This window comes from Zalophus californianus, chromosome 5, assembly GCF_009762305.2.
Source record: "Zalophus californianus isolate mZalCal1 chromosome 5, mZalCal1.pri.v2, whole genome shotgun sequence".
In the NCBI taxonomy this organism is placed as follows: domain Eukaryota; kingdom Metazoa; phylum Chordata; class Mammalia; order Carnivora; family Otariidae; genus Zalophus; species Zalophus californianus.
The window spans coordinates 28064173-28088758 of NC_045599.1; the positions used below are offsets into that span (position 1 = coordinate 28064173).

The 24586-nt window shown below is 38.9% G+C and overlaps 1 protein-coding gene across 4 annotated transcripts in view; it reads left to right on the plus strand.

Annotated features, from left to right (window-relative positions):
- The window catches only part of SEC24A (SEC24 homolog A, COPII coat complex component), a 69377-nt gene that overhangs the window by 39393 nt on the left and 5398 nt on the right, over positions 1–24586 (plus strand). For all 4 annotated transcript variants that reach the window (XM_027605157.2, XM_027605158.2, XM_027605159.2 and 1 more), the window contains 10 exons: positions 687–799; positions 2779–2897; positions 8602–8657; positions 9743–9949; positions 11222–11342; positions 11675–11833; positions 14670–14843; positions 17582–17692; positions 20061–20236; positions 22932–23069. In XM_027605157.2, coding sequence (XP_027460958.2) covers positions 687–799; positions 2779–2897; positions 8602–8657; positions 9743–9949; positions 11222–11342; positions 11675–11833; positions 14670–14843; positions 17582–17692; positions 20061–20236; positions 22932–23069 — 1374 coding nt within the window. The remainder of the gene's footprint in view (positions 1–686; positions 800–2778; positions 2898–8601; positions 8658–9742; positions 9950–11221; positions 11343–11674; positions 11834–14669; positions 14844–17581; positions 17693–20060; positions 20237–22931; positions 23070–24586) is intronic.

Consider the following 24586-nt stretch of genomic DNA (forward strand, 5'->3'; position numbering starts at 1 on the left):
GCTAACTTGATTTGTCACTTTCACAATTGTAATTTCCCTAAATTGTGAAATATAGTGTACATGTGGAAAAGTAATTGAGGAAGAGGAGATCTCTTTCAGAAGTTTTTAAACATAAATGTTTAGGTCACCAAATAATTATAAACACCTGTGTTAGCACCGTGCAGGTCAGAAATTGAACATTGCCAATATTCCCAGAAGCCTTCTGACTACATTTTTTCTCCTTGTCCTAGAGAAAAACTCTTCTTACTTAGGGCAATCACATCTTCATTTTTCTTTTTTTAATTTTGCATCTGAAAACAATATAATATGGTTTGCCTATTTTTAAAACTGCTGTTATTTCTATATTCTTTTTTTTTTTTTTAAGATTTTATTATTTGAGAGAGAGAGCGAGAGAGAACATGAGCACAGGGAGGGAGAGAGGGAGAAGCAGACTCCCCACTGAGCAGGGAGCCCGATGCGGAACTCGATCCCAGGCCCCTGAGATCATGACCTGAACCGAAGGCAGACCCCCAACCGACTGAGCCACCCAGGCGTCCCTCTATATTATTTTCTTAATCCATTATTGTTTATTAGTGTCTCCATTTAATCTGTAAATAATGTTTATTTTGTTGTAGGTGGATTGGACAGATGGTAAGTTTAGATTTAATCCTGTTAAATGTCTTTAATGAGATCTTTCTTTTCTTCAGTTACGACCACCTCAACCTCCAGTGTACCTCTTTGTATTTGATGTATCTCACAATGCAGTTGAAACTGGATACTTGAATTCAGTTTGCCAGAGTTTGTTGGACAATCTGGATTTGTAAGTATCTTAATTCAGCTTAAATTTGAAACTAGCAGTGTTTGCAAAATGAATAGTTTCAAAATGCAAAAAAATGCTATATATAATTATGTTCTAAATGTCCATTTAGACTCGCTTGTTAATTTCAGGTCTCACTCTCTCTGAGAAACATAAATTTATCTAATCCTCCCATACACAAACATATTTTTCCCCCTTGAGTATTTTCACTCAAATCTCTGTCAGCCTATCTTCTTACCTATAAATAATTGCAATTATTATTATTATTTTTAAAGATTTTATTTGTGAGAGAGAGAGAGAGAGCACGAGAGGGGGGAGGGTTCAGAGGGAGAAGCACACTCCCCGCTGAGCAGGGAGCCTGATGTGGGACTTGATCCTGGGACTCCAGGATCATGACCTGAGCCGAAGGCAGTCGCTTCACCAACTGAGTCACCCAGGTGCCCAATTGCAATTATTTTTAACCCTAAGATACAAGTATCACAGCAAACAAAATTAGCAGTAAATCCATAATATGATTTACTACATGGTTCAATTTTTGGTTTTGGTTGTGTCAGAAATGCCTTTATTGTAGGTTTGTTGAAATAAGAATCCAAACAGTGTATACATGTTACATTTAGTTGTCATATCTATTAAGTGTCTTAAAATATCTGTACTTTTTTTTTTTTTTTTAAGATTTTTAAAAATTTGTCAGAGAGCGAGAGAACACAAGCAGGGGGAGCGGCAGGCTGAGCAAGGAGCACGATGCGAGACTCGATCCCAGGATACTGGGATCATGACCTGAGCCAAAGGCAGACGTTTAACCGACTGAGCCACCCAGGCATCCCAAAATATCTGTACTCTAAAATGGTTTCTTAGATACTTAGTGTAACCTATAAAAGCTAGTATGACTTTTCACTGTAATGAAATATAGTGTTCTTGTGTGGTATGGAAGATTGTGAAGGACCAGATCTTTTTTTTTTTTTTAAGATTTTATTTATTTATTTGACAGATAGAGACACAACAAGAGGGAACACAGGCAGGGGGAGTGGGAGAGGGAGAAGCAGGCTCCCTGCTGAGCAGGGAGCTCGATGGCGGGGCTCAATCCCAGGACCCTGGGATCATGACCTGAGCCGAAGGCAGACGCTTAACGACTGAGCCATCCAGGCGCCCCGTGAAAGACCAGATCTTATCAGAAATGGACTAAGTACCTCACCTGGGTTAAAGGAACCTCCTTGTTCTTGCCAGCATTTGTATTTTTAATGAGCAACAAGAATGAAAACTAGCTTGTCTAAGAAACTGAAGGTCCACATATTTAAGACAGATACTTTTGCTGCTCTTAAGATGAACAATGTAAGAAGAAATTTGGGTAAACTTTTTAAAAGATGTGCAGTATATTAATTTATATTATATTTTAGGGGCTCATGGGTGGCTCAGTTGGTTAAGCGTCCAACTCTTGAGTTCAGCTCAGGTGTTGATCTCAGGATCTTAAGTTCAAGCCCTATATTGGGCTCCATGCTCAACTTAAAAATACAGAATGTGTGCATATATGTGTATATGTATATGCATATGTGTACATACATACACACACATATATACATACACACATATAATATTTTAGAATTGCTAAATGGTAATTTTTTGAACTATTTTTGTTAAAATCACCTACAAAGTTCACTATAAGAACATGAAAAGGTTTGTATATACTTTCAAATATTTTTTTATATACCATTTCCTATGTGATTTATGTAACTTTATATAGGTGTAGTGAGTTTTGGATTGCTGTATTATTGCAGGGTTTTGTTGATTGTTTGGGTTATGCATAATGTTTTCATTTGAGTAGGGTCTGTTTTCATGCTAATTAAACATTGGGTGGATTAAGCATTTATTTTGGGACAATTTCCATAATACAAAAGTAGTTCTTTATATTAACTCTTCACAGATATTTTTATATATGTATGTATATGGAAAAACTTGATGCAATACTCTTCTGAATTTGTTTGTAGGCTTCCTGGCAACACTAGGACAAAAATTGGCTTCATTACATTTGATAGTACAATCCACTTCTACAGTCTTCAAGAAGGTCTCGCTCAACCTCAGATGCTAATCGTTTCAGATATTGAAGGTATATAGTATATACTTATTGAAACGCCTTAGGAGTTTTCAGTTTTTTTATAAATATATCATGAATATTTGACATTATGTATGTATGTTTGGTGTGTATGATATGACTGTGCTATATTGAGGAAGAAGACCTTGAGTATAAAATCATAAGCTTATTGGAATTGTAAGAGGCCTTTAGTCCAGTCCCTCATTTTACAGAAGAGAAAACAGTAATGGAGGTAAAGTGAATTCTGAGGCAACAAAAACAAGTTAATGTTCAAACTCCAATTAAATGTAGGTTTCTTTTTCCCTTCTCATTCATTTATTCAAAAAGTACTTGAGGAGAGACATATAAGAGAGATGGAATAGAATAGAGGGCCCAGGAATAAACCCTCACATATATGCTGAACTGATTTTTTTTAAGATTTTATTTATTTATTTGACAGAGAGAGCACAGGTAGGCAGAGCAGGAGGGAGAGGGAGAAGCAGGCTCCCTCCTGAGCAGAGAGCCCAACATGGGGCTCAATCCCAGGACCTCGGGATCATGACCCGAGTTGAAGGGTCAGTTCCTTAACCGACTGAGCCACCCAGGCGCCCTTGAATTTTTTTTTTTTTTTTTTGAGAGAGGAAGAGAGGGTGCATGTGGGCACAAGTCCAGGGGAGGGGGCAGAGGGAGAGAGAGAGAATCTCAAGCAGGCTGCACGCCCAGTGTGGGGCCCAACATGGGGCTCAAGCCCACAACCCTGAGATCATGACCTGAGCTGAAATCAAGAGTTGGGCGCTTAACCGACTGAGCCACCCACGAGTCCCTATGCTGAATTGATTTTTGACAAGTATACCAAGACTATTCAATGGGGAGAAGACAGTCTTTTTAACAAATGGTTCTGGGAAAAGTAAACATGCAAAAGAATGAAGTTGGACCCTCCTTACCTTAAAGCATATTAAAAAGGAGGAAGGGGCACCTTGCTGGCTCATTCAGTTGAGTGTCTTTGGCTCAGGTCATGATCCCAGGGTCCTAGGATCAAACCCCACATCAGAGAGCCTGCTTCTCCCTCTGCCGCCCCCAGCCCATGTTTGCTTGCTCTCTCTCAAATAAAAAAATTTTTTGAAAAATCTTAAAAAAAAGAATAAAGAGGGGAGGCCTTTGGGGCTCAGGCCCCATACTGGGCATAGACCTTACTTAAAAACAAACAAACTGAAAAATGGTTAAGGTGTTTTCTGTATTATGTATACTTTACCACAGTTAAGAAAAATTAACTCAAAATGGATCATAGACTGGAGTGTGAGATTAAAACTGTTAGAAGAAAGCAGAAGTAAATCTTGGTGACCTTGGATTAGGTTGTGATTTCTTAGATATAACACCAAAAGTACAAACAACAAAATAAAAAATAGCTGCACCTGGCTGGCTCAGTTGGTAGAGCATCTGACTCTTGATCTCAGGGTCATGAATTTGAGCCCCACACTGGGTGTAGAGATTACTTTTATTTTTTTTTTAAACTTTTAACACTTTTTTTTTTTTAAGATTTTATTTATTTAGAGAGAGAGAGAGAGTGAGAGAGCACAAGACAGGGGAGGGTCAGAGGGAGAAGCAGACTCCCTGCTGAGCAGGGAGCCCGATGCGGGACTTGATCCCAGGACTCCGGGATCATGACCCGAGCCGAAGGCAGTTGCCTAACCAACTGAGCCACCCAGGCGCCCCTAGAGATTACTTTTAAAAAAAGGGGGGGAGGGAATAGATAAATTTGGCTTCTTTAAAATTAAAAAATAATTTTTAAAAATATTTATTTTAGAGACAGAGCACACAGTAGGGGGAGGGTCAGAGAACAGGGAGAGAACCTCAAGCTGACTCTCCACTGAGCATGGAGTCCGACGTGGGGCTCAATTTCACGACCCTTAGATCATGACATGAGCCTAAATCAAGAGTTGGCTGCTTAATCAACTGAGCCACCCCAGGTGCCCCCCAAATTAAAAACTTTTGTGCTTCACCATCAAGTATGTAAAAAGACAACCCACAGAATGAGAGAAAATATTTGCAAATCATATATCTGATCATGAATTTGTATCTAGGGGCATCGCACCTGGATGGGTCAATCAGTTGAGCTGCCTTTGGCTCAGGTCATGATCCCAGGGTCCTGGGATCAAGGCCTGCGTTGGGCTCCTTGCTCAGTGGGGAGCCTGCTTCTCCCTCTCCCTTTGTCTATTGTGCCTCCTACTTGTGCACGCGCACTCTCGCTCTCTTTCTATTTTTCTCTCTCTGTCAAATAAATAAAATCCTTATTTTATTTATTTGAGAGAGAGACAGAAGAGAGAGAGAGCACAAGCAGGTTTAGGGGCAGAGGGAGAAGCAGACTCCCCACTGAGTGGGGAGCCCAATGGGGGGCTCGATCCCCGGTCTCTGAGATCATAACCTGAGCCGAAGGCAGACACTTAACCAACAAGGTCACACAGGTGCCCCAATAAATAAAAATCTTTTTTAAAAAGTGTAGGAATTTATATCTAGATTATATAAAGAATTTCTACAACTAAACAAGAAAAACACAATTTAAAAAGTGGGTAAATGGTTTGAACAGACGTGTCTCTATTCAGTTCACGGTATTCAATATTTTCTATAAACAGTTGGCTGATAAGCACTTGAAAATGTGCTCTATATCAGAAGTTATCAGGGAAATACAAATGAAAACCACAATGAGACTAATTAGAAAATCTCAAAATCAAAACTCAAATTGTTTTGGTGCTCTGAGCATGTCTATGAATGTCCATAGAAGCAGCATGGGCGCTTGGGTGGCTCAGTTGGTTAAGCGACTGCCTTCAGCTCGGGTCATGATCCTGGAGTTCCGGGATCGAGTCCCGCATCGGGCTCCCTGCTCAGCGGAGAGTCTGCTTCTCCCTTTAACCCTCCTCGCTCTCATGTTCTCTCTCATTCTCACTCTCTCAAAATAAATAAATAAATCTTAAAAAAAAAAAAAAGCAGCATGAGTATTGGTTTTGAGGTTACAAATAAATTTTAGTGAGTAGGGGTGCCTCGGTGGCTCACTTGGTTAGGCGTCTGCCTTCAGCTCAGGTCATGATCCCAGGGTGCTGGCATTGAGTCCCACATCGGGCTCCCTGCTCAAAGGGGAGCCTGCTTCTCTGTCTCCTGCTCCCCCTGCTTGTGCTCTTTCTCTCTGTCAAATAAATAAATAAATAAAATCTTTAAAAAAATTTTTAGTGAGTAGGCAAATTTGCAAATATAGAATCTACAAATAGTGAGGATTCACTATACATCTTTAAGGGCAGTAGTTGAGGAGAGCCCCCTTCTGTCTTGGTTGTTCTAAATCTCACAACAAACCAGCCAGGTTATTCATTCATTCCCTAACCTATTCACCCAGATACTTATTTTGCATGAAATAAAATCACTGAACAGGTGATTCTGAAGATGGGCCAAATTGTGAATTCACTGATAAGGTCCAGCATCTCAGTTTTGTACATAAGCTGATAGATGGAGTGTCCCTTGCTGGATGTCACACAGCGGAGGTTAAAAAAAAGACAGTAACAAGTAAAGTATTTGCAAGGAAGTGGAGAAATTGGAACCCTCATACATTGCTAGTTGAGATGGAAAATGTTGCAGCCACTATGGAAAACAGTCTGCCACTTGCTCCAAAAGTCTTAGAGTTAAACCATATGACCCAACAATTCTACTCAAAATGTATATACTCAAGAAAAGTAAGAAAATATGCACATGGATGTTAATAGCAACACAGCCGAAAAGTGGATACAACCCTAATGCCTATTATTTGATGAATGGATAAACAAAAAGTATATCCATACGATGAAATATTATTTGTGAACAAAAAAGAATAAAATACTGATAGGTACTGCAATATGAGTGAACCTTGAAAACATCATGCAGAGTGTCAGAAGCCAGTGAAAAAGTACTTCATACCAACTGAGCCACCCAGGCGCCCTCTTAAACATTTTTTAAGGGGCACCTGAGTGGCTTAGTTGAATTGTCTGCCTTCGGCTCAGGTCATGATCCTGGGGTCCTGGGATCGAGCCCCGCATCAGGCCCCCTGATCAGTGGGGAGTCTGTTTCTCCCTCTCCCTCTGCCCCTCTCACTCATGCTTTCTCTCTCAAATAAATAAATAAAATCTTAAAAAAATTTTTTTAATTTAATTTTTTTAATTTCATTTTTAAAAGATTTATTTGTTTGAGAGAAAGCTAGAGAGTGCACGGGGGGGGGGTGGTGGAGGGGCAAAGGGAGAGGGAGATAGAGTCTTAGGCAGCCTCCATGCTAAGTGTGGAGCCCAACATGGGGCTTGAGATCATGACCTGAGCGGAAACCAAGAGTCAGACACCTCACCGACTGTGCCACCCAGGAGCCCCAAAGTGTTTTTTAATTTTAAAGAAAAAAGAGAAAATCTAGTCAACTGTAGATTTTTTTTAAAAGCTATAATTTATTAGAGAGAGAGAGAGAGAGAGAGGTGGGGAGGAGGAAAGGGAGAGGGGAGAGAAAGAGAAGCATACCCCCTGCTGAGCAGGAAGCCTGATGTGGGGCTCAATCCCAGGACCTCTGCAGAGATCAAGACTGGAGCTGAAGGTAGACGCTTGACCAACTGAGCCATCCAGGTGCCCCGACTATAGAATTTTTATGTGACAGCTAAAGTAAACATTTAATGTTACAAATAATTTTTTTTTTTTTAAGATTTTATTTATTTGACAGAGAGACAGAGTACAAGCAGGGGGAGCAGCAGGTAGAGGGAGCGGGGAGCTGGATGCAGGGATCGATCCCAGGACCTTGGGATCATGACCAGAGCTGTAGGCAGTCACTTAACCGACTGAGCCACCCAGGCGCCCCTTTTTGGTATTATTTTTTACAAACATTAATACGCCTTTAAAAAAAAAAAAGTACCATAATGTAGAAAGTAAGACTTCTTGTAATCCTTCACCACCACCCACAGTTTGCTTCCTTTTAAAGGAAGAGAATTTAATTCCTAAGTAAAAATAAATTTGAATCCTGAGGAGCTCATCTGAAGTGGTCAGTTAGCATACCTTCTCATTTACTTGATTTTGTAGTCCCGTAAGTATAGGCTCTAGTGGGGACCTTCTTTATGAGACAGTATGTGCTTTTTGAATGACAGAGGTATTGTCGGGCTATATTACTTCTTTGTAAAGACATAGCAGTCTTGTGTGTCATCTTAGTCAACATTTTTTTTTTTTAAATGCCAAGACCACTGGTTTTGAGAGCTAAGCAAGAATGTAAAGTAAGTAGGATTCTAAACTGTTGTCTTAAATACGGAGTGTTTACAGATCAATATTTTCTAATTAGGAGGCTGTTTACCTTTTACATGGTAATAGATAAGTTGCAATAAATACCTAAATCAATGCTGCTTTGGTGGCTTTTGAACATACGTAGAAGTGCTATATATAATACAGGAGGTCGCTTTTCTTTAAATTATGGTGGTAGTTAATTTTTTTTTTTAAGAATTTATTTATTTGTCAGAGAGAGAGAGAGCACAGGCCAGGGGAGAGGCAGGCAGAGGGAGAAGCAGGCTCTCTGCTGAGCAAGGAGCCCGATGCTGGACTTGATCCCAGGATTCTGGGATCGTGACCTCAGCCGAAGACAGACGCTTAACCGACTGAGCCACCCCGGCATCCCTGGGGGTGGTTAATTATATCAGTGTTAAGTGTTTAGAACATCTTTAACAATTACATTTTGTTTAAAAGAAATACTTATTTATTTTTTCAGATGTTTTTATACCTATGCCAGAGAACTTATTAGTAAATTTAAATGAAAGTAAAGAGGTAAGTTAACATTTTCTTATCTGACACATTTTTTTGAAATATTGAAAGAATGTGTTTTCAAAATGAACTTTAAGTAAAGTTTTGTTTCTTTCTGAGGCATTTCTAAGATGTGTAACATTTTATATTTGCTGTTAGTTAAAATTCATCAGATGAATAGATCTCGAGTTTACCCTTGAACCAATGGCTTTTAAGTCTAATGTAGTAAGATACTTGTAATAGGGTAGAAGATAAGCCTATTTCATAAAGGAAAACCTGAAGGAAACCTGCCTTGCCACCATTTGGGAAATTGGGAGGGTTGCTCAGATAAGCTTCTGGTCACTACATAGAAGCACTTTAGCTAGGCTGCTTTCAGTGCCCTTTGCTTTTCTGATTCACAGAGTGTCATTGGGGTCAGTTCAGAAGAAACTTATTACCTGCCTGGAAATTGCCATGACATAATACAGTGAGAGGTGAACAGAATGTGTCTGAAGGGGGGATGTTGTCTACCCTGTACATGCATATATGCCGTAGGGGTAACATTTTAACTAGCAAGTCTATGGTCTCAGCTGTTGGCAACAGTGACTTCACCATAGTGTGAAGTACTTTTTTTCCCTTTAACTTTATTTGTACAACCTAACCTGAATAGGTAGTTTTTCATTTTGTTTTTCTTTTGTAGTAGTATTACTAGTTGGAAAATTTACTGGCTATCTTAGACTTTTCAGTAGGGAAGAGTTAAATCACTTTGGAATTGAAAAGAATAAAGTGTGTAGAGGTGATTGAGAAGGCCATGTTTGATGGCATTATAAAAGAAATCAAATCTAAACTGTGATGGTTCTTTTGGATACATTTTGGACTTATAGTCTTGCTGGACTACTGCATGTGCAAGAACTGTAAGGCCCCAATTTTGAATTGTCTTGCTTGCCAATTTATAATGTTGACTTAAAATGGCTTTCTTGTCATTTGACCAACTTCATTGTTTACTGTACTGTGTGTAGATTCTCTGACCATCATCATGACTCAGTGTCTTGTCTACTGTATTAGTTACTTTTTGTGGAAGAAGTTTTTAATTGTTAACATCTTTGAGTTTTCTTGCTTTATTTTATAAGCTCGTTCAAGATTTACTGAAAACATTGCCACAAATGTTCACCAAGACCCTGGAAACCCAGAGTGCCTTGGGTCCTGCACTTCAGGCTGCCTTTAAGCTGATGTCGCCAACTGGTGGTCGAATGTCCGTCTTTCAAACACAACTTCCTACTCTTGGAATGGGAGCCCTGAGGCCACGAGAGGAGCCCAACCAAAGGTCATCTGCTAAGGTTAGAAAGTCATCAAATGTATGTTACCATATATGCTGGTGCTCTGCTCTGTCCCTTTGACCACAAAATCTGTTTTTCATTTATTTTTCAGTTCTGGAGAGGAGGGAGTATAAGGAAATAGACAAAGCATTTCTCTTTTATGCCGAAATTTCTGTTTTGTTACACTTGCCACCTGATTCACTCTTACCTTATTTTTGGATATTCAGCAGGCCATTAGCAGTGCAGCCTGCCTTTGATGAGAAAGTCTTGCAGTCTAAAGAATATGCCTTTTAGGAACAAAGTAGAATGTGGATGACCACTAAAAAGTAGTCTGCCGTATTGAGTGCCATGGATTGCTTTTGAGCACTTTGTGTATATAAATTTGGTTTGAGATGTGTATTTTTCAAGAGATGATGAGAGTTGCTGTATTTGCTGTATGCTATAATGATGATGGGGTCAGTCTGTCTAAATTCTGCTTTTTTTTTTTTTTTTTAAGATTTTATTTATTTGTCAGAGAGAGAGAGAGCACAAGCAGGGGGAGCGGCAGGCAGAAGGAGAAACAGGCTCCCTGCTGATCAGGGAGCCCAATGTAGGGCTCGATCCCAGGACCTTGGGATCATGACCTTAGCCAAAGGCAGATGCTTAACGACTGAGCCACCCAGACATCCCTCTACTGCTTTTTAGATGTACGAACTTGAAGAGTTAGTTAATTTCTTTGCCCTTCTGTTTCCTTATGTTTATTTATAAAGTGAAAATAATTATGGGACCTGCTTCTTATAATAGTTCAAAGGACCACCTAGATAGTACACATGAATTGTTTAAAATAGTTTCCAGCACTCTAAGCATTTAATAGATTATTGAAATTAGCATAATAGATGTATTTCTTTTTAAAAGTAGAAAATAGAAAATTCTTTTTTTTTTTTAAAGATTTTTATTTATCCGACAGTGAGAGACACAGCGAGAGAGGGAACACAAGCAGGGGGAGTGGGAGAGGGAGAAGCAGGCTTCCCGCGGAGCGGGGAGCCCGATGCAGGGCTCAATCCCAGGACCCTGGGATCATGATCTGAGCCGAAGGCAGACGCTTAACAACTGAGCCACCCAGGTGCCCCAGAAAATAGAAAATTCTTAAGCAGTATATGTTTTTTACTGAGAAAACGAAGAACTGAAAAGAAAGGATTTTTAGAATGCCCAGGGATAATTGTTAACATCTTGGTATATATAGATAGGTTTTAAAAATTTTATGACAATTTAATAATTAAAAATTTGTTTCTTCATGTAATTTATTATTAATAGGAAATTCACTTGACACCATCAACTGACTTTTACAAGAAATTAGCCTTGGATTGTTCTGGTCAGCAGGTAGCTGTGGACTTATTCCTTCTCAGTGGGCAGTATTCTGACTTGGCTTCTCTGGGTGAGTTCTTCCTCATGATTATTTTTCTGAAGTGAATGTGAAAATGGTATTTATATGATGATATTCTAAATAAAGGACAAAATGAAGGAATTTTTATTCCCTTGGGAGAATTAATGAGTCTATTATAAAGCTTTTGGTCTTCTAAACGTTTATTTATATATTTCTAAATATTTATAATAGAGACATTTTTATACTACTATTTAAAGGGATGAGAGACTCTTTTTTTGATAATACTTTGGGAGGCTAAGGCAAGATTGATTCAAACACCAGTAGTTTTTTTCATGCATAATAGTTAATTGCAGAATTTTTTAAAAGTGTGTGTTTTCTTCCAGGTTGTATTTCTCGGTATTCAGCAGGTAGTGTGTATTACTATCCTTCTTACCACCATCAGCAGAATCCAGTACAAGTGCAGAAATTCCAGAAGGAACTACAGAGATACCTCACTCGAAAGATTGGCTTTGAGGCAGTCATGAGGATTCGGTGCACGAAAGGTGGGGGGCACTTTTCTTTTCACACTTACATAGATATATTGCTTTTGATACCAGTAAATAGACATTTGCAGCTAGTCTTATTCATAAGGTTTGCTCTTCTAAGATATTTTACTTACACTGATGGAATATGAAATTAAAAATAGGGAAGGAGAGGTATCTTGCTGGCTCAGTTGCTGGAGCATGCAACTCTTGATCTCAGGGTCTGGAGTTCACATCCCACATTAGGTGTGGAGCCTACTTAAAAAAAAAAAGAAGAAACATTATAAAAGAAAATAGGGACTATTTTGAATGTACTGAAAACCACTGCATTGTACACTGTATGTGTGATTTTTATGGTATTTGAATTATATCTCATTTAAAAAAAGTATCTCCCTCCACCCCCACATCCAAATAAGCATGGATTTTTATTCCATTTATTGACAGTAGTAATGAAAGGTCTTTTTTTTAAACAGTTATTTTTTTATTGTGGTAAAATATACTTAACATAAAATTTACCACTTTAACCATTTTTAAGTATACAGTTGAATAGCATTAAGTATATTTTCATTGTTGTACAACCATCCCCACCATTCATTTCTAGAAGTAGCAGGTCTTTTTTTTTTTTTTTTAAGATTTTATTTATTTATTTAAGAGAGAGAGAATGAGAGATAGAGAGCCCGAGAGGGAAGAGGGTCAGAGGAAAAGCAAACTCCCTGCTGAGCAGGGAGTCCGATGCGGGACTCGATCCCAGGACTCCAGGATCATGACCTGAGCCGGAGGCAGTCCCTTAACCAACTGAGCCACCCAGGCGCCCAAAGTAGCAGGTCTTTTAATTTGTGCTCTTCTCAGTCTGCCCTGCTACTAACAGCTTGCCTCAGTGTTGCTTTGAAAATAGTCTGACAGTTTCAGAATGCTTTAATCCAATTTGTTTTGCAGGATAAATGCCTGTAGCTGCTAAATGATACTACTTTCTTAGGAAAATGGGAAATAATTCTTGATACTTTATTCCTTCACATTATTAACCTGGTTCTAATCTTTTATTCAGATTTTAAAATAATGTTTTCTGGGACACCTAGGTGACTCAGTCAGTTAAGCATCTGCCTTCGGCTCAGGTCATGATCCCAGGGTCCTGGGATTGAGCTCCACATCAGGCTCCCTGCTAAGCTTCTCCCTCTGCCTGCTGTTCCCCTTGTTTGTGCTCTCTCTCTCTGACAAATAAATAAAATCTTTAAAAATAAATAAATAATGTTAAGAGGTGTGAAGCAATCATTTTTTGAAGTGGAAAGATTATATGAAATAGCTAGCCAAAAATAAGATATCAAAAGATAAGGAACCATGGACCTGTCCACTAGATAGATGTTGAAATCTTTTGGTCAAACCATGTGCCAAATGAAGTTCTCTATTATCTGTCACTGTAATAAAAAGAAAAAATGGTTGAGTAAAACAACTGACAATGCCTTTGTAATATCTTATGTAAAGTATCAAACTCTTCTATAACGTTGCCACATCTCCAAACAACTCAGGTAGTAGTGTCACTCATAACCAAGTAGTTACCACAGTAGCTTTCTGTTTCTGTTTCTTTTTGTGCTCTGATTGGCTGGCTATAGATTGGAGGTTCCTACTACCCTCTCTTTGGGTTCAAGTAATTTGCCAGAGCAGCTTACAGAACTCAGAGAATCATTTTACTTTCTAGATTACTGGTTTATTATAAAAGGATATAACTCAGGAATAGTCAGATGGAAGAGATCTATAGAGCAAGGTATAGAGAAAGGGAGAGGGTATGCGACCTTCTGCAGCTTCCATGTTCTCTCTGAGCGCTCCACTCTCCCCAAATCTCCATGTGTTCACCAATCTGGAAGCTTTCCAAAGGAGCCCATCCTACTGGGTTTTTATGAAGGCTTCTTTACATAGTCATGGCTGATTAAATTATTGGCCATTGATGATGGACTGAACCTCCAGTTCCTCTCCCCTCCCCGAAGGATGTTGGTAGGGGACAGTTTGGACTGTAATTTCCAACCTTCTAATTACATGGTTGGGTCCTCTGGTAATCAGCCCCCATCCTTTGGTTACATAGGTGCTTACCAAAAGTCACTCCATCAACAGTAGAAGACACCTTTGTGAATTTCATTACTTAGATCATCCTAAGAGTTTAGGAGTTCTATGCTAGAAATGAGTGAAGATCAAGTACATATTTCTTATTATAAATCACAGTGTCACATCTAAACTTTTTTTTTAAGTAGTCTACACACCCAGCATGGGGCCCAGTGAGGGGCTTGAACTCAAAACTCTCACATCAAGAGCTGAGCTGAGATTAAGAGTCGGATACTTGGGCGCCTCGTTAAGTGTCTGCCTTTGGCTCGGGTCATGATCCCAGGGTCCTGGGATTGAGCTCCGCATCGGGCTTCCTGCTCCACAGGAAGCCTGCTTCTCCCTCTCCCACTCCTCCTGCTTGTGTTCTTTCTCTCGCTGTGTCTCTCTCTCTCAAATAAATAAGATCTTTAAAAAAAAAAAAGAGTTCGATACTTAACCAACTGAGCCACCCAGGTGCCCCTCACATCTAAACTTTTTTTTTTTTTTAAGATTTTATTTGAGAGAGAGCAAGAGCGAGAGGAAGAACATGCACAGAGGGAGAGGGAGAAGCAGACTTCCTGCTGAACAGGGAACCCAACATGGGTCTTGATCTCAGGACCCTGAGATCATCACCTCAGCTGAAGGCAGACCCTTAACCAACTGAGCCAACCAGGCGCCCCACATCTAAACTTTTAAATTTACTGTCAGTCTGATAAGTGACAAGGATAAAATGTAAATGTATGTATATTGGTGTATGTAAATCATTTTGATAATTTTTCTCTTCTAGGTCTTTCCATTCATACTTTCCATGGGAACTTCTTTGTTAGGTCAACAGACTTACTGTCTTTGCCTAATGTAAACCCAGATGCTGGGTATGCAGTACAGATGTCTGTGGAGGAGAATCTTACGGACACTCAGTTGGTTTCCTTTCAGTCTGCACTCTTGTATACATCCAGCAAAGGTAAGTTGGGTTTGTTTTTTGTTTGTTTGTTTGTTTTTATTGTAGCGAAGACACATACATGAGATTACACTTTTAACAGATTTTTTAAGTTTACAATCCAGTATTGTTAACTATAAATACAGTGTGTTGTGGCAAAGGTAAGTTTTTTTATTTGGTCATGTATTCTTTGTCTTATAATGAATGTCCTCTCTTGTGGAGATACTCATTTCTATTACACCAAAAGAGTATTTCTCATCTTAAGAGCTTTGTTGCTATTCCTGGTAAAACCAAGATGTGTTGTATTTATTTTTCTTAGCCACTGTTTTTAACAGATATTTACTGAGAGTCTACTTAGTATCAGGCTGTTTAGAAAAATCTTAGTATTGTCAGATTGCTTTTCAGAAAGATTTCACGAGTTCATGGTCCCATCAAGTGCCCTTTCCATTTTAGCCTCTGATTTTGTGTGTGTGTGTGTGTGTGTGTGTGTGTCTGCATCTCTCTCAGTCTCTCTGTATGTTTAGTTGTTGCCGATAGGCTAATCATTATATGTTTTCTTTTAGCTCTCTGTTGTCTAGAATAGAAAGTCTAAAGTGTTACCCTTTTTTGCAGATATTATTTCTTTTTAAAAGTAATTTGTATGAGCTCCCCATACGTACATTTTCATCAGTCCTAATGTATTAGTACAGGTTGTAGTATGAATATCATCTGTAGGTCGTCTTGTTCTTTTTCATTGGTATTCAAGGTCTTGCTGGTTAGAAATTTTTAAAAAGTTGAGGGGCGCCTGGGTGGCTCAGATGGTTAAGCGTCTGCCTTCGGCTCAGGTCATGATCCCAGGGTCCTGGGATTGAGCTCCACATCAGGCTCCTGGCTCAGCAGGGAGCCTGCTTCTCCCTCTGCCTCTCTCCCTGCTCATGCTCTCTCTCTCTCTCTCTGTGTCTCAAATGAATAAATAAAATCTTAAAAAAAAAAGACTTCTTAAAAAGTTGATATAATATTTGATATTTGATGGTTATCAAAAAGTTTTTTTTGTTTCTATATTAATTTTGTTATTGTGAGTACTAAAGAGAAAATATTGTATTAATTGATTTCTTTTAAAAGTTTTTTCTTTGATTAAAGAGGAAAGTATAAAATTTCTTTGGACTTTAAATGTCAAAACACTCTAGAACACATGTGGAAGTAGTGTTGTCATAATGTATGTATATTAATTCAAAATTTGTATTAGCAAAAAAGATAAAGTAACCAAAAAGTTCAGAAAAGAGATTTTTTTAAAGATTATATTTATTTATTTGACAGACATACAACGAGAGAGGGAACACAAGCAGAGGGAGTGGGAGAGGGAGAAGCAGACTCCCCGCTGAGCGGGGAGCCCAATGCGGGGCTCAGTCCCAGGACCCTGAGATCATGACCTGAGGCGAAGACAGATGCTTAACGACTGAGCCACCCAGGCGCCCCCAGAAAAGAGATTTTTAAACTAGCATGTTACCATTATTTGATCATGATCCCTTTTCAGTAGTAACTTGAACAAAAAGAATTTTTTTTTTTTAAGATTTTATTTATTTATTTATTTGAAAGAGAGAGACACAGCGAGAAAGGGAACATGAGCAGGGGGAGTGGGAGAGGGAGAAGCAGGCTTCCCACTGAGCAGGGAGCCCGATGTGGGGCTCGATCCCAGGACCCTGGGACCATGACCTGAGCCGAAGACAGACGCTTAACGACTGAGCCACCCAGGCGCCCCTTGAACAAAAAGAATTTTTTAAAAAATTTTATGTGAGAGAGAGAGAGAGCGCGAGGGAGCACAAGTAGGGGGGAGGGGCAGAGGGAGATGGAGAAACAGACTCCCCGCTGAGCAGGAACCCTGAACCAGGCTTGATCCCAGGACCCCAGGATCATGACCCAGAGCCTCATGATCTCAGGTCAGATGCTTAACCGACTGAGCTACTCAGATGCCCCAAACAAAAAGATTTTTTTTTTAAAGATTTTATTTATTTATTTGACAGAGAGAGACACATCGAGAGAAGGAACACAAGCAGGGGGAGTGGGAGAGGGAGAAGCAGGCATCCCGCCAAGCAGGGAGCCCGACTCAGGGCTCGATCCCAGGACCCCGGGATCATGACCTGAGCTGAAGGCAGACGCTTAACCGACTGAGCCACCCAGGCACTCCTACAAAAAGAATTTTGTAATCAAAATATAAGAGGGCGCCTGGGTGGCTCAGTCGATTAAGCGTCTGCCTTTGGCTCAGGTCATGATCCTGGGGTCCTGGGATCGAGTCCTACATTGGGCTCCCTGCTAAGTGAGGAGTCTGCTTCTTCCTCTACCCTTCCCTCCTGCTCGTGATCTCTCTCTCTCTCTAATAAATAAATAAAATCATTAAAAAGAAATAAAAATAAAAGAGATAAACTTAGGAATTTTATTCATTAAAGTTTTGATGTTTCTTCATACTGAATAACCCATTCTTGGTTCTAAATTGAAAAGAAGTGATTTTGGGGTGCCTGGGTGGCTCCAGTCGTTAAGTGTCTGCCTTCGGCTTAGGTCATGATCCCAGGGTCCTGGGATCGAGCCCCGCATTGGGCTCCCTGCTCGGCAGAGAGTTTGCTTCTCCCTCTCCCACTCCCCCTGCTGGTGTTCCCTCTCTCGCTGTCTCTCTCTCCGTCAAATAAATAAATAAAATCTTAAAAAAAAAAGTGATTTTTCTAAGAGACTTTAATATAAATTTTTTAATATAGTTGTGCCTTACTATCATTTATGTGTTTTCCCCAAAGGTGAAAGAAGAATTCGTGTTCATACTTTGTGTTTGCCTGTAGTTTCAACTCTGAATGAAGTCTTTCTTGGAGCTGATGTTCAAGCAATTTCAGGGTTATTGGCCAATATGGGTAAGAATCGTTACCAGCTATTGTAAATATTTCACAAATAATAACATTAGAAAAATCCACATAGTTTTATTTTCCTTTAAAGAAGTAGCTTTAAAGGTTTCAGTGTTTTAGATCTGTATGCCTCCTAAGTAACTACTTGAATGAAAGGCTCTGTTGCAGTTTACCTGATTTTAAAAAAAAATTTTTAAGAGCTTTATTGGGATATAATTTATATACTACTTCGCATAACCCATTTTAAGCATACAACCCTACTATTTATAGTATATTTACAGAATTGTGTAGCCATCATCTCAATCTGATTTTAGAACTTTTATCACCCCAAAAAGAACCTCATGCCCATCAGTAGTTACTGCCCACTACTCTCTCCTCCTTCCCTCACTGGTTTTCGGCAGCTACTAAACTGCTTTCTTTCTCATAATCTGCTTATGATGGACTTAAATACCATATTTTACTTAATGTTCAATACTACTTTCTAATGAGCTCTGTAACTTGGATTACAACAGACTTTGAACTGTAAAGATCTTTAGACTTGGAGTCTTGGAATTCTGGATTAAAAACCAGTTTACTCTCACAGATTAAGTTTGCAGCCTTGGCCAGATCACATGAGCTAGGAGGAAATTTACTGATACCTTCACTTCTTTACTTCCATATCAGATATAGTTGCTTCCTGAAGTTTTTTTGGTCCTTTTTCAAATACATAGAGCTTAACATCATTTTGGTTCTTGCTTTTTTTCTCCTTCAGGAAAGATGCCGTTGTGTCCATTTGCTTCACACTCAGACCTGTCTATATTAGGAATAATTACTCATTTTCTTGCATTTCCTATTGGGAAATTTTTTTCTTTAATGAAGGCTGATAAAGAATCCAACCCTATTTTAGTCTCATATGCTGTTGAAAGTTAAAAGATTGTGACCTACGAATTTGAGGGTCACTACCTTTATATTTTGTTGAACTAATACTTTTAGTAATCATATGATCATTCTTTATTATCAATAAGAACTATATTTCAGGCATTATTTGTAGATTTAAAAATTTTTCACATAAAAAAAATTAAAAAAAAAATAAAATAAAAATTTTTCACAATTTGCCTCACAAATACTAATTTTGTTTCTAAACTTGATTTATTCCAGTATGCACATTTTTTCACATTTTATCAAAATCTTAAATCAAGGGGTGCCTGGATGGCTCAGTCATTAAGTGTCTGCCTTTGGCTCAGGTCATGAACCCAGGGTCCTGGGATTGAGCCCTGCATCAGGCTCCCTCATCTGCGGGAAACCTGCTTCTCCTTCTCCCACTCCCCCTGCTTATGTTCCTTCTCTTGCTGTGTCTCTGTCAAATAAATAAATAAAATCTTAAAAAAAAAATCTTAAATCAAGAAGTCTTCAGTTGAAGTCTTAAGTGGTACTATTGGGGCACCTGGTTGGGGGTCAGTCTGTTAAGCATCCATCTCTTGGTCTCAGCACAGGTTTTTGAGTGTGCAGAAATGCACATAAACAGTGGCATGACAGGTGATAATCATCTAAGTAGCTGTCCAGGAGCTCTTTCTTTTTTTTCTTTTCTTTTCTTTTTTTTAAAGATTTTATCCATTTATTTGACAGACAGAGATACAGCGAGAGAGGGAACACAAGCAGGGGGAGTGGGAGAGGGAGAAGCAGGCCTCCCGCCGAGCAGGGAGCCTGATGCGGGGCTCAATCCCAGGACCCTGGGATCATGACCTGAGCCGAAGGCAGACGTTTACGACTGAGCCACCCAGGCGCACCCCCTTTTTTTTCTTTTAAAGATTTTACTTATTTGACAGAGAGAGCGAGAGAGGGAACACAAGCAGGGGAGAGTGGGAGAGGGAGAAGCAGGCTGTCCACTGAGCAGGGAGCCCGATGTGGGGCTCGATCCCAGGACCCTGGGATCATGACCTGAGCTGAAGGCAGACGCACAACTACTGAGCCACCCAGGCACCCTAGAGCTCTTCCAGTAAATATAAAATTCTCTGTGAAGAAAGCATGTGTGTTTAGTTACAGAGTTTTTTCTTTCTCTATGGTATATAACATAAGATGGTGGATTATAATTAATAACATCTTAGATCCAACAAGATAGAGTTTTCCCATTTTACAGATAAGGAAACAAGCTCATGAAGGTTAGATTCCTTGCCATATTGTCATACAGCTAAGAAATAGAGACCCATTTCAGGAGAGTTTGATTTGATTCTTCAAACTATAAGCTTTTAACTGCTTCACTTGCTCCTTCTGTGTAACAAATTGGAGAGAGAATTTGTATACTAGAAAAAAAATTACATCTCTTGTATCTTTAACAGTGGGGGGTAGTAGCTAAACTTCTCTCTTTTCTCTTGTTTGTCCTTACCTCCATCTCTGTTAGCTGTTGACAGGTCAGTGACTGCCAGTCTGAGTGATGCTCGGGATGCCCTGGTGAATGCTGTCATAGACTCTCTTTCAGCTTATCGTTCTTCAGTCCTAAGTAACCAACAGCCTGGACTCATGGTTCCTTTTTCTTTGCGGCTTTTCCCACTCTTTGTGTTGGCTCTCCTTAAACAGGTAAGAGAATCAAAACCAGAAACTAAAATAGTGAAAATGTCAGTTTTTTATGCCAATTTTTTATGCCAGTTTTTTAATGCCAAATTTTTATCCTGTGAACCACTAAACACTTGTATGTATTACTTAAAGCCATTTAAGTTTTCTGAGGACAGTGACTTTGACTCTTACTTGAACCTTGAACGAATTTGTAACCCAATAAAGTTACAAGATACTGATTTAAAGCACGTGCCTTATTTGTAAAAGAGATGTTCACCAGGTATTCACTGACATTATCAGAGATGTCAGTGATGATCGGTTTTCCAGTTTTCCAGAACAAGAGCTGTATATTTTATTGCTCATGCAAGAAGTCACACATGAAACTCTTTTGGCTTTTTCCTGCTCTCTCCAGTATTTCAGCCACATACTACTACTTAATCTTAGATATGCCATCTCATACCTGTGCACCTATTTCCATGACCTGCATTGTACTTTCCTATTCCTGTGTTTGAGCTCAAATGTTTTCTCTCTGGCAGTTGCCTTTCCTTCTATGGTCTTTTAGAGTTTTTTATTTGATATTTTTTACTTATTTGTCTCCCCTGCCTGCCCTCTGCCCCTACCTACCACTGGCAGGTAGAGGAGGCTTATTTTTCTAGTATCCAAAATAAAATGTCCAAGCTTGTATACTTAGGGTATAAAGTTTATTAATTTTAAATATATATTATAAATTTTATTAAATTTATAAATTTTTTAAATTTTATTAAAAAGCTCATGTCAATAAATCACCTGGGAGAGCATCCCAGATTACAAAATTGATGAAAACTACTCTGATCTTTCAATTTGTATATTTTTCTGAACTCCAGGATTGACTGTATGGTGTATGTCATCTCTTCTAGGAGAGAAGAACAACCCACTCATACTAATAGGATGGCTTTTGGATCAACTTCCAGTTTCTTTAACTCAAATTATGTATTTCCACTTCTGAATATAATGTTAAATGCACATAAATTATATAAATACTTAAATTTTAACACTTAAAAATCTGAGCTTTTCCCTCTTTAGGTCTTTCCTTAAATGCTGTCCTTTCCCTGAGGCCTGCCTTTGCTGATCTCATTTAGTGTGCAATGTTCTCTAGCCATCCTAACCTACATTCTTTACTTCTCTTCCCTCTCTTATTTTTCTCCATAGTATTTAACACTGACATATCAATATTTTGCTTTTTTATTATTTACTTTTCCCTTACTAGGATTTTTTTGTCCATTAGGGCAAGGATTTTTATCTTTTTTGAAGAGTTACCACTTTGTCCCAGCACCTAGAACAATTCTTAGTACATAATGGGCTCTCAGTAAATAGTTATTGAATGACTAAATAAACTTTCCTTCTTCCATTTCCCGTAATATTCTTTCTTCTTTCTTAGTGACTATTAACATACTAATTTAAAAGATCGTGGGGCACCTGCTTGGCTTAGTTGGTAGACCATGTGACTCTATCTCGGGGTCATGGGTTTGAGCCCCATGTTGAGTGCAGAGCTTACTTAAAAAGAAATTTTAAGAGCCTTGGGGCCTCAGGCTGGCTCCTTCAGTAGAGCATGCAACACTTGATCTCCGGGTTATGAGTTCAAGCCCCATGTTGGATGTAGAGATTATTTAAAAAAAAAAAAAAAAATCTTAAGAGCCTTTTCCAATCTTCCTTTATTTATAATCTCATTGCTGCTAGCTCTCTGCCTGTTTCTACTACTTTACATCAGTAGGAATGTTTACAATTTTTTTAAGATTTTATTTTTTTAAGTAATCTCTACACCCAGTGTGGGGCTGGAACTCACAACCTCAAGATCAAGAGTTGCATGCCCTACTAACTGAGCCAGCCAGGAGTCCCAGGAATGTTTAAAACCCTACCCCAAAACTTTTAATATTCTCCATAAGCTAATATACCAGTTAAAACTCAGTACTTAAACACCAGTAAAACTTATTATTTACTACTTTTATTCTGCTAAGTAACTATCCTCATTTGTATTATTTTTTCCGGTTGATTTTTAGGCTTTATTGTGGTGTTCAATTTCTCTAACTATGGGAGAAACAAGGATAGTTAATAACCACCATTAGTCATCACCTAGCATTTATGAAACACAGATCTTTAGTCCTTCGTTTGTGTTTTCATTTTATCATCTGCAGTATAACTTTATCCTTCTCATGGTATTACTTAGATTTTTAAATCATTATCCCTCTATGGCATATAGAATGTTTAGATCTATTTCACTGATTAGGAAACACCAGAGACCTAATGACTTTGCCATGGTAATTAGCTTCTTTCAGGTGGCAGTATAGCCATAATTTAACAGATGTGTGACTTCTTAAGAGATACTTAACAGAATTAATTAAAAGAATAATTAAAAACAAATTTGCTAGGGGCGCCTGGGTGGCTCAGTTGTTAGGCGACTGCCTTCGGCTCGGGTCATGGTCCCGGGGTCCTGGGATCGAGTCCCGGCTCCCTGCTCAGCAGGAAGCCTGCTTCTCCCTCTCCCTCTCCCTGCCACTCCCCCTGTTTGTGCACTCTCTCTCTCTCTCTGTCAAATAAATAAATCTTTAAAAAAAAAAACAAAAAACAAATTTGCTAATTCTGTCTGAAGATATTCTTTTAACATCTGATATTTGCAAAGTTTTGTTTATATTTGTTATTAAGTACCCCTCCCCTTTTTATGGGGCGTGATGTTTTGTTACAGAAATCGTTTCAGACTGGGACAAATGCACGTCTAGATGAACGCATTTTTGCCATGTGTCAAGTGAAAAATCAGCCCTTGGTTTACCTTATGCTCACAACTCATCCCAGTTTGTATAGAGTCGACAATCTCTCAGATGAGGTAAGATTGATTACTTTTTCAGTGGCTATTTTTTGGAGGTTTATAAACCTAATTGTACCGAGTCCATTGTAGAATGAGGAAAGTTTTGTTTAAGATTTATTCATTTTACAGAGAGAGAGAGAGAGCACACATGGGGATGAGGGGGTGGGCAGAGGGAGAAGCAGGCTCCTCACTGAGAGGGGGGCCTGATGCAGGACTCCATCCCTGAACCCTGGGATCATGACCTGAGCCTGAGGCAGACGCATAACAACTGAGCTACCCAGGTGCCCCAAAGAAAAAAATATTTAAGTTGTAACATTATTTGCCCCTTTATTTCCTCATTCTTTCATATGGATCTTCACTAGGAGAGTAGGAAACAGAGCCACTGATGGCTTGTCTTCTTTCCCACCAGAGAAAGACAAGATTCTTTTTTTCTTTCACATTAGAACGCCTCTAGGGGAAATTTCTGAATGGCTATATTGAGTCAGTGCTTGTTCTTTGTGCTGCTCCCCACATGCCCTAAGGTGAGAGGTTTCAAGGTAATGTGATTAATACTCCCTCTTAAAGCTAAAGCCTCATGCTGGAGGGGGCATACCACTTGGTAGATCAGTATTTTATTTACTTCCTCCTTTAGGTAAGGTTTAATCAAGCACCTAAGTTTAAGTACTCCAAATTTTTTTGGTCAAAAATTAATAGTTATGAATATTTAAAGGTGTGTGTGTGTTTTCAGAGAACAGTATTATTGTCCATTATAAATGAGAAATTTACATTTCTGGCCTTAATAAATTAATGTCAAACTGAATAGAACTATTAAAATCTCATTTGCATTGGGCTTTTTATTCCTCCCTCACATGTACACATAACCTAAGCCACACAATCAGCCATTATTATTAACTAAATTCCAGACTTAATTTGGTTCTCACTGAAGTCATTTATTTGTTCAGGATACATGGGTATTGGTTGCATTTATTATATTTTTTTTTAAGATTTTTTTTTTAACAGATTTTTTATTTATTTGACAGAGAGAGGCACAGCGAGAGAGGGAACACAAGCAGGGGGAGTGAGAGAGGAAGAAGCATGCTTCCCGCAGAGCAGGGAGCCCGATGCAGGTCTCGATTCCAGAACTCGGGGATCATCACCTGAGCTGAAGGCAGACGCTTAACGACTGAGCCACCCAGGCGCCCCCCATTTGTTGTATTTTTTAAATAATGGTTAAGATCAGAAGTTAATTTGGCTTTATTGGGATTCACGATGGGCTTGTCTAGATGAAAGATAAATATTTCTTCATCTTATTTATATTTAAGTATGAATAACTGTGATTTACTTAAGTTTCAAAGTCTCAAAGGTAACATTAAAAAAATTTTTTTTGATTGTGACTACATATTACCATGTCAACAAAAATTCTTGGAATGCAAAGATTTGGTAGAGCAAGAGAAAGCTTTAGTGCTATAGAGTTTGCAAACCGGAAGTCTGCTCTGAAGGGGAAGGTTTCAGCTCAGGGTTGAATAGGCAAAAATTGCAAGTTCTGTGTCATTAGG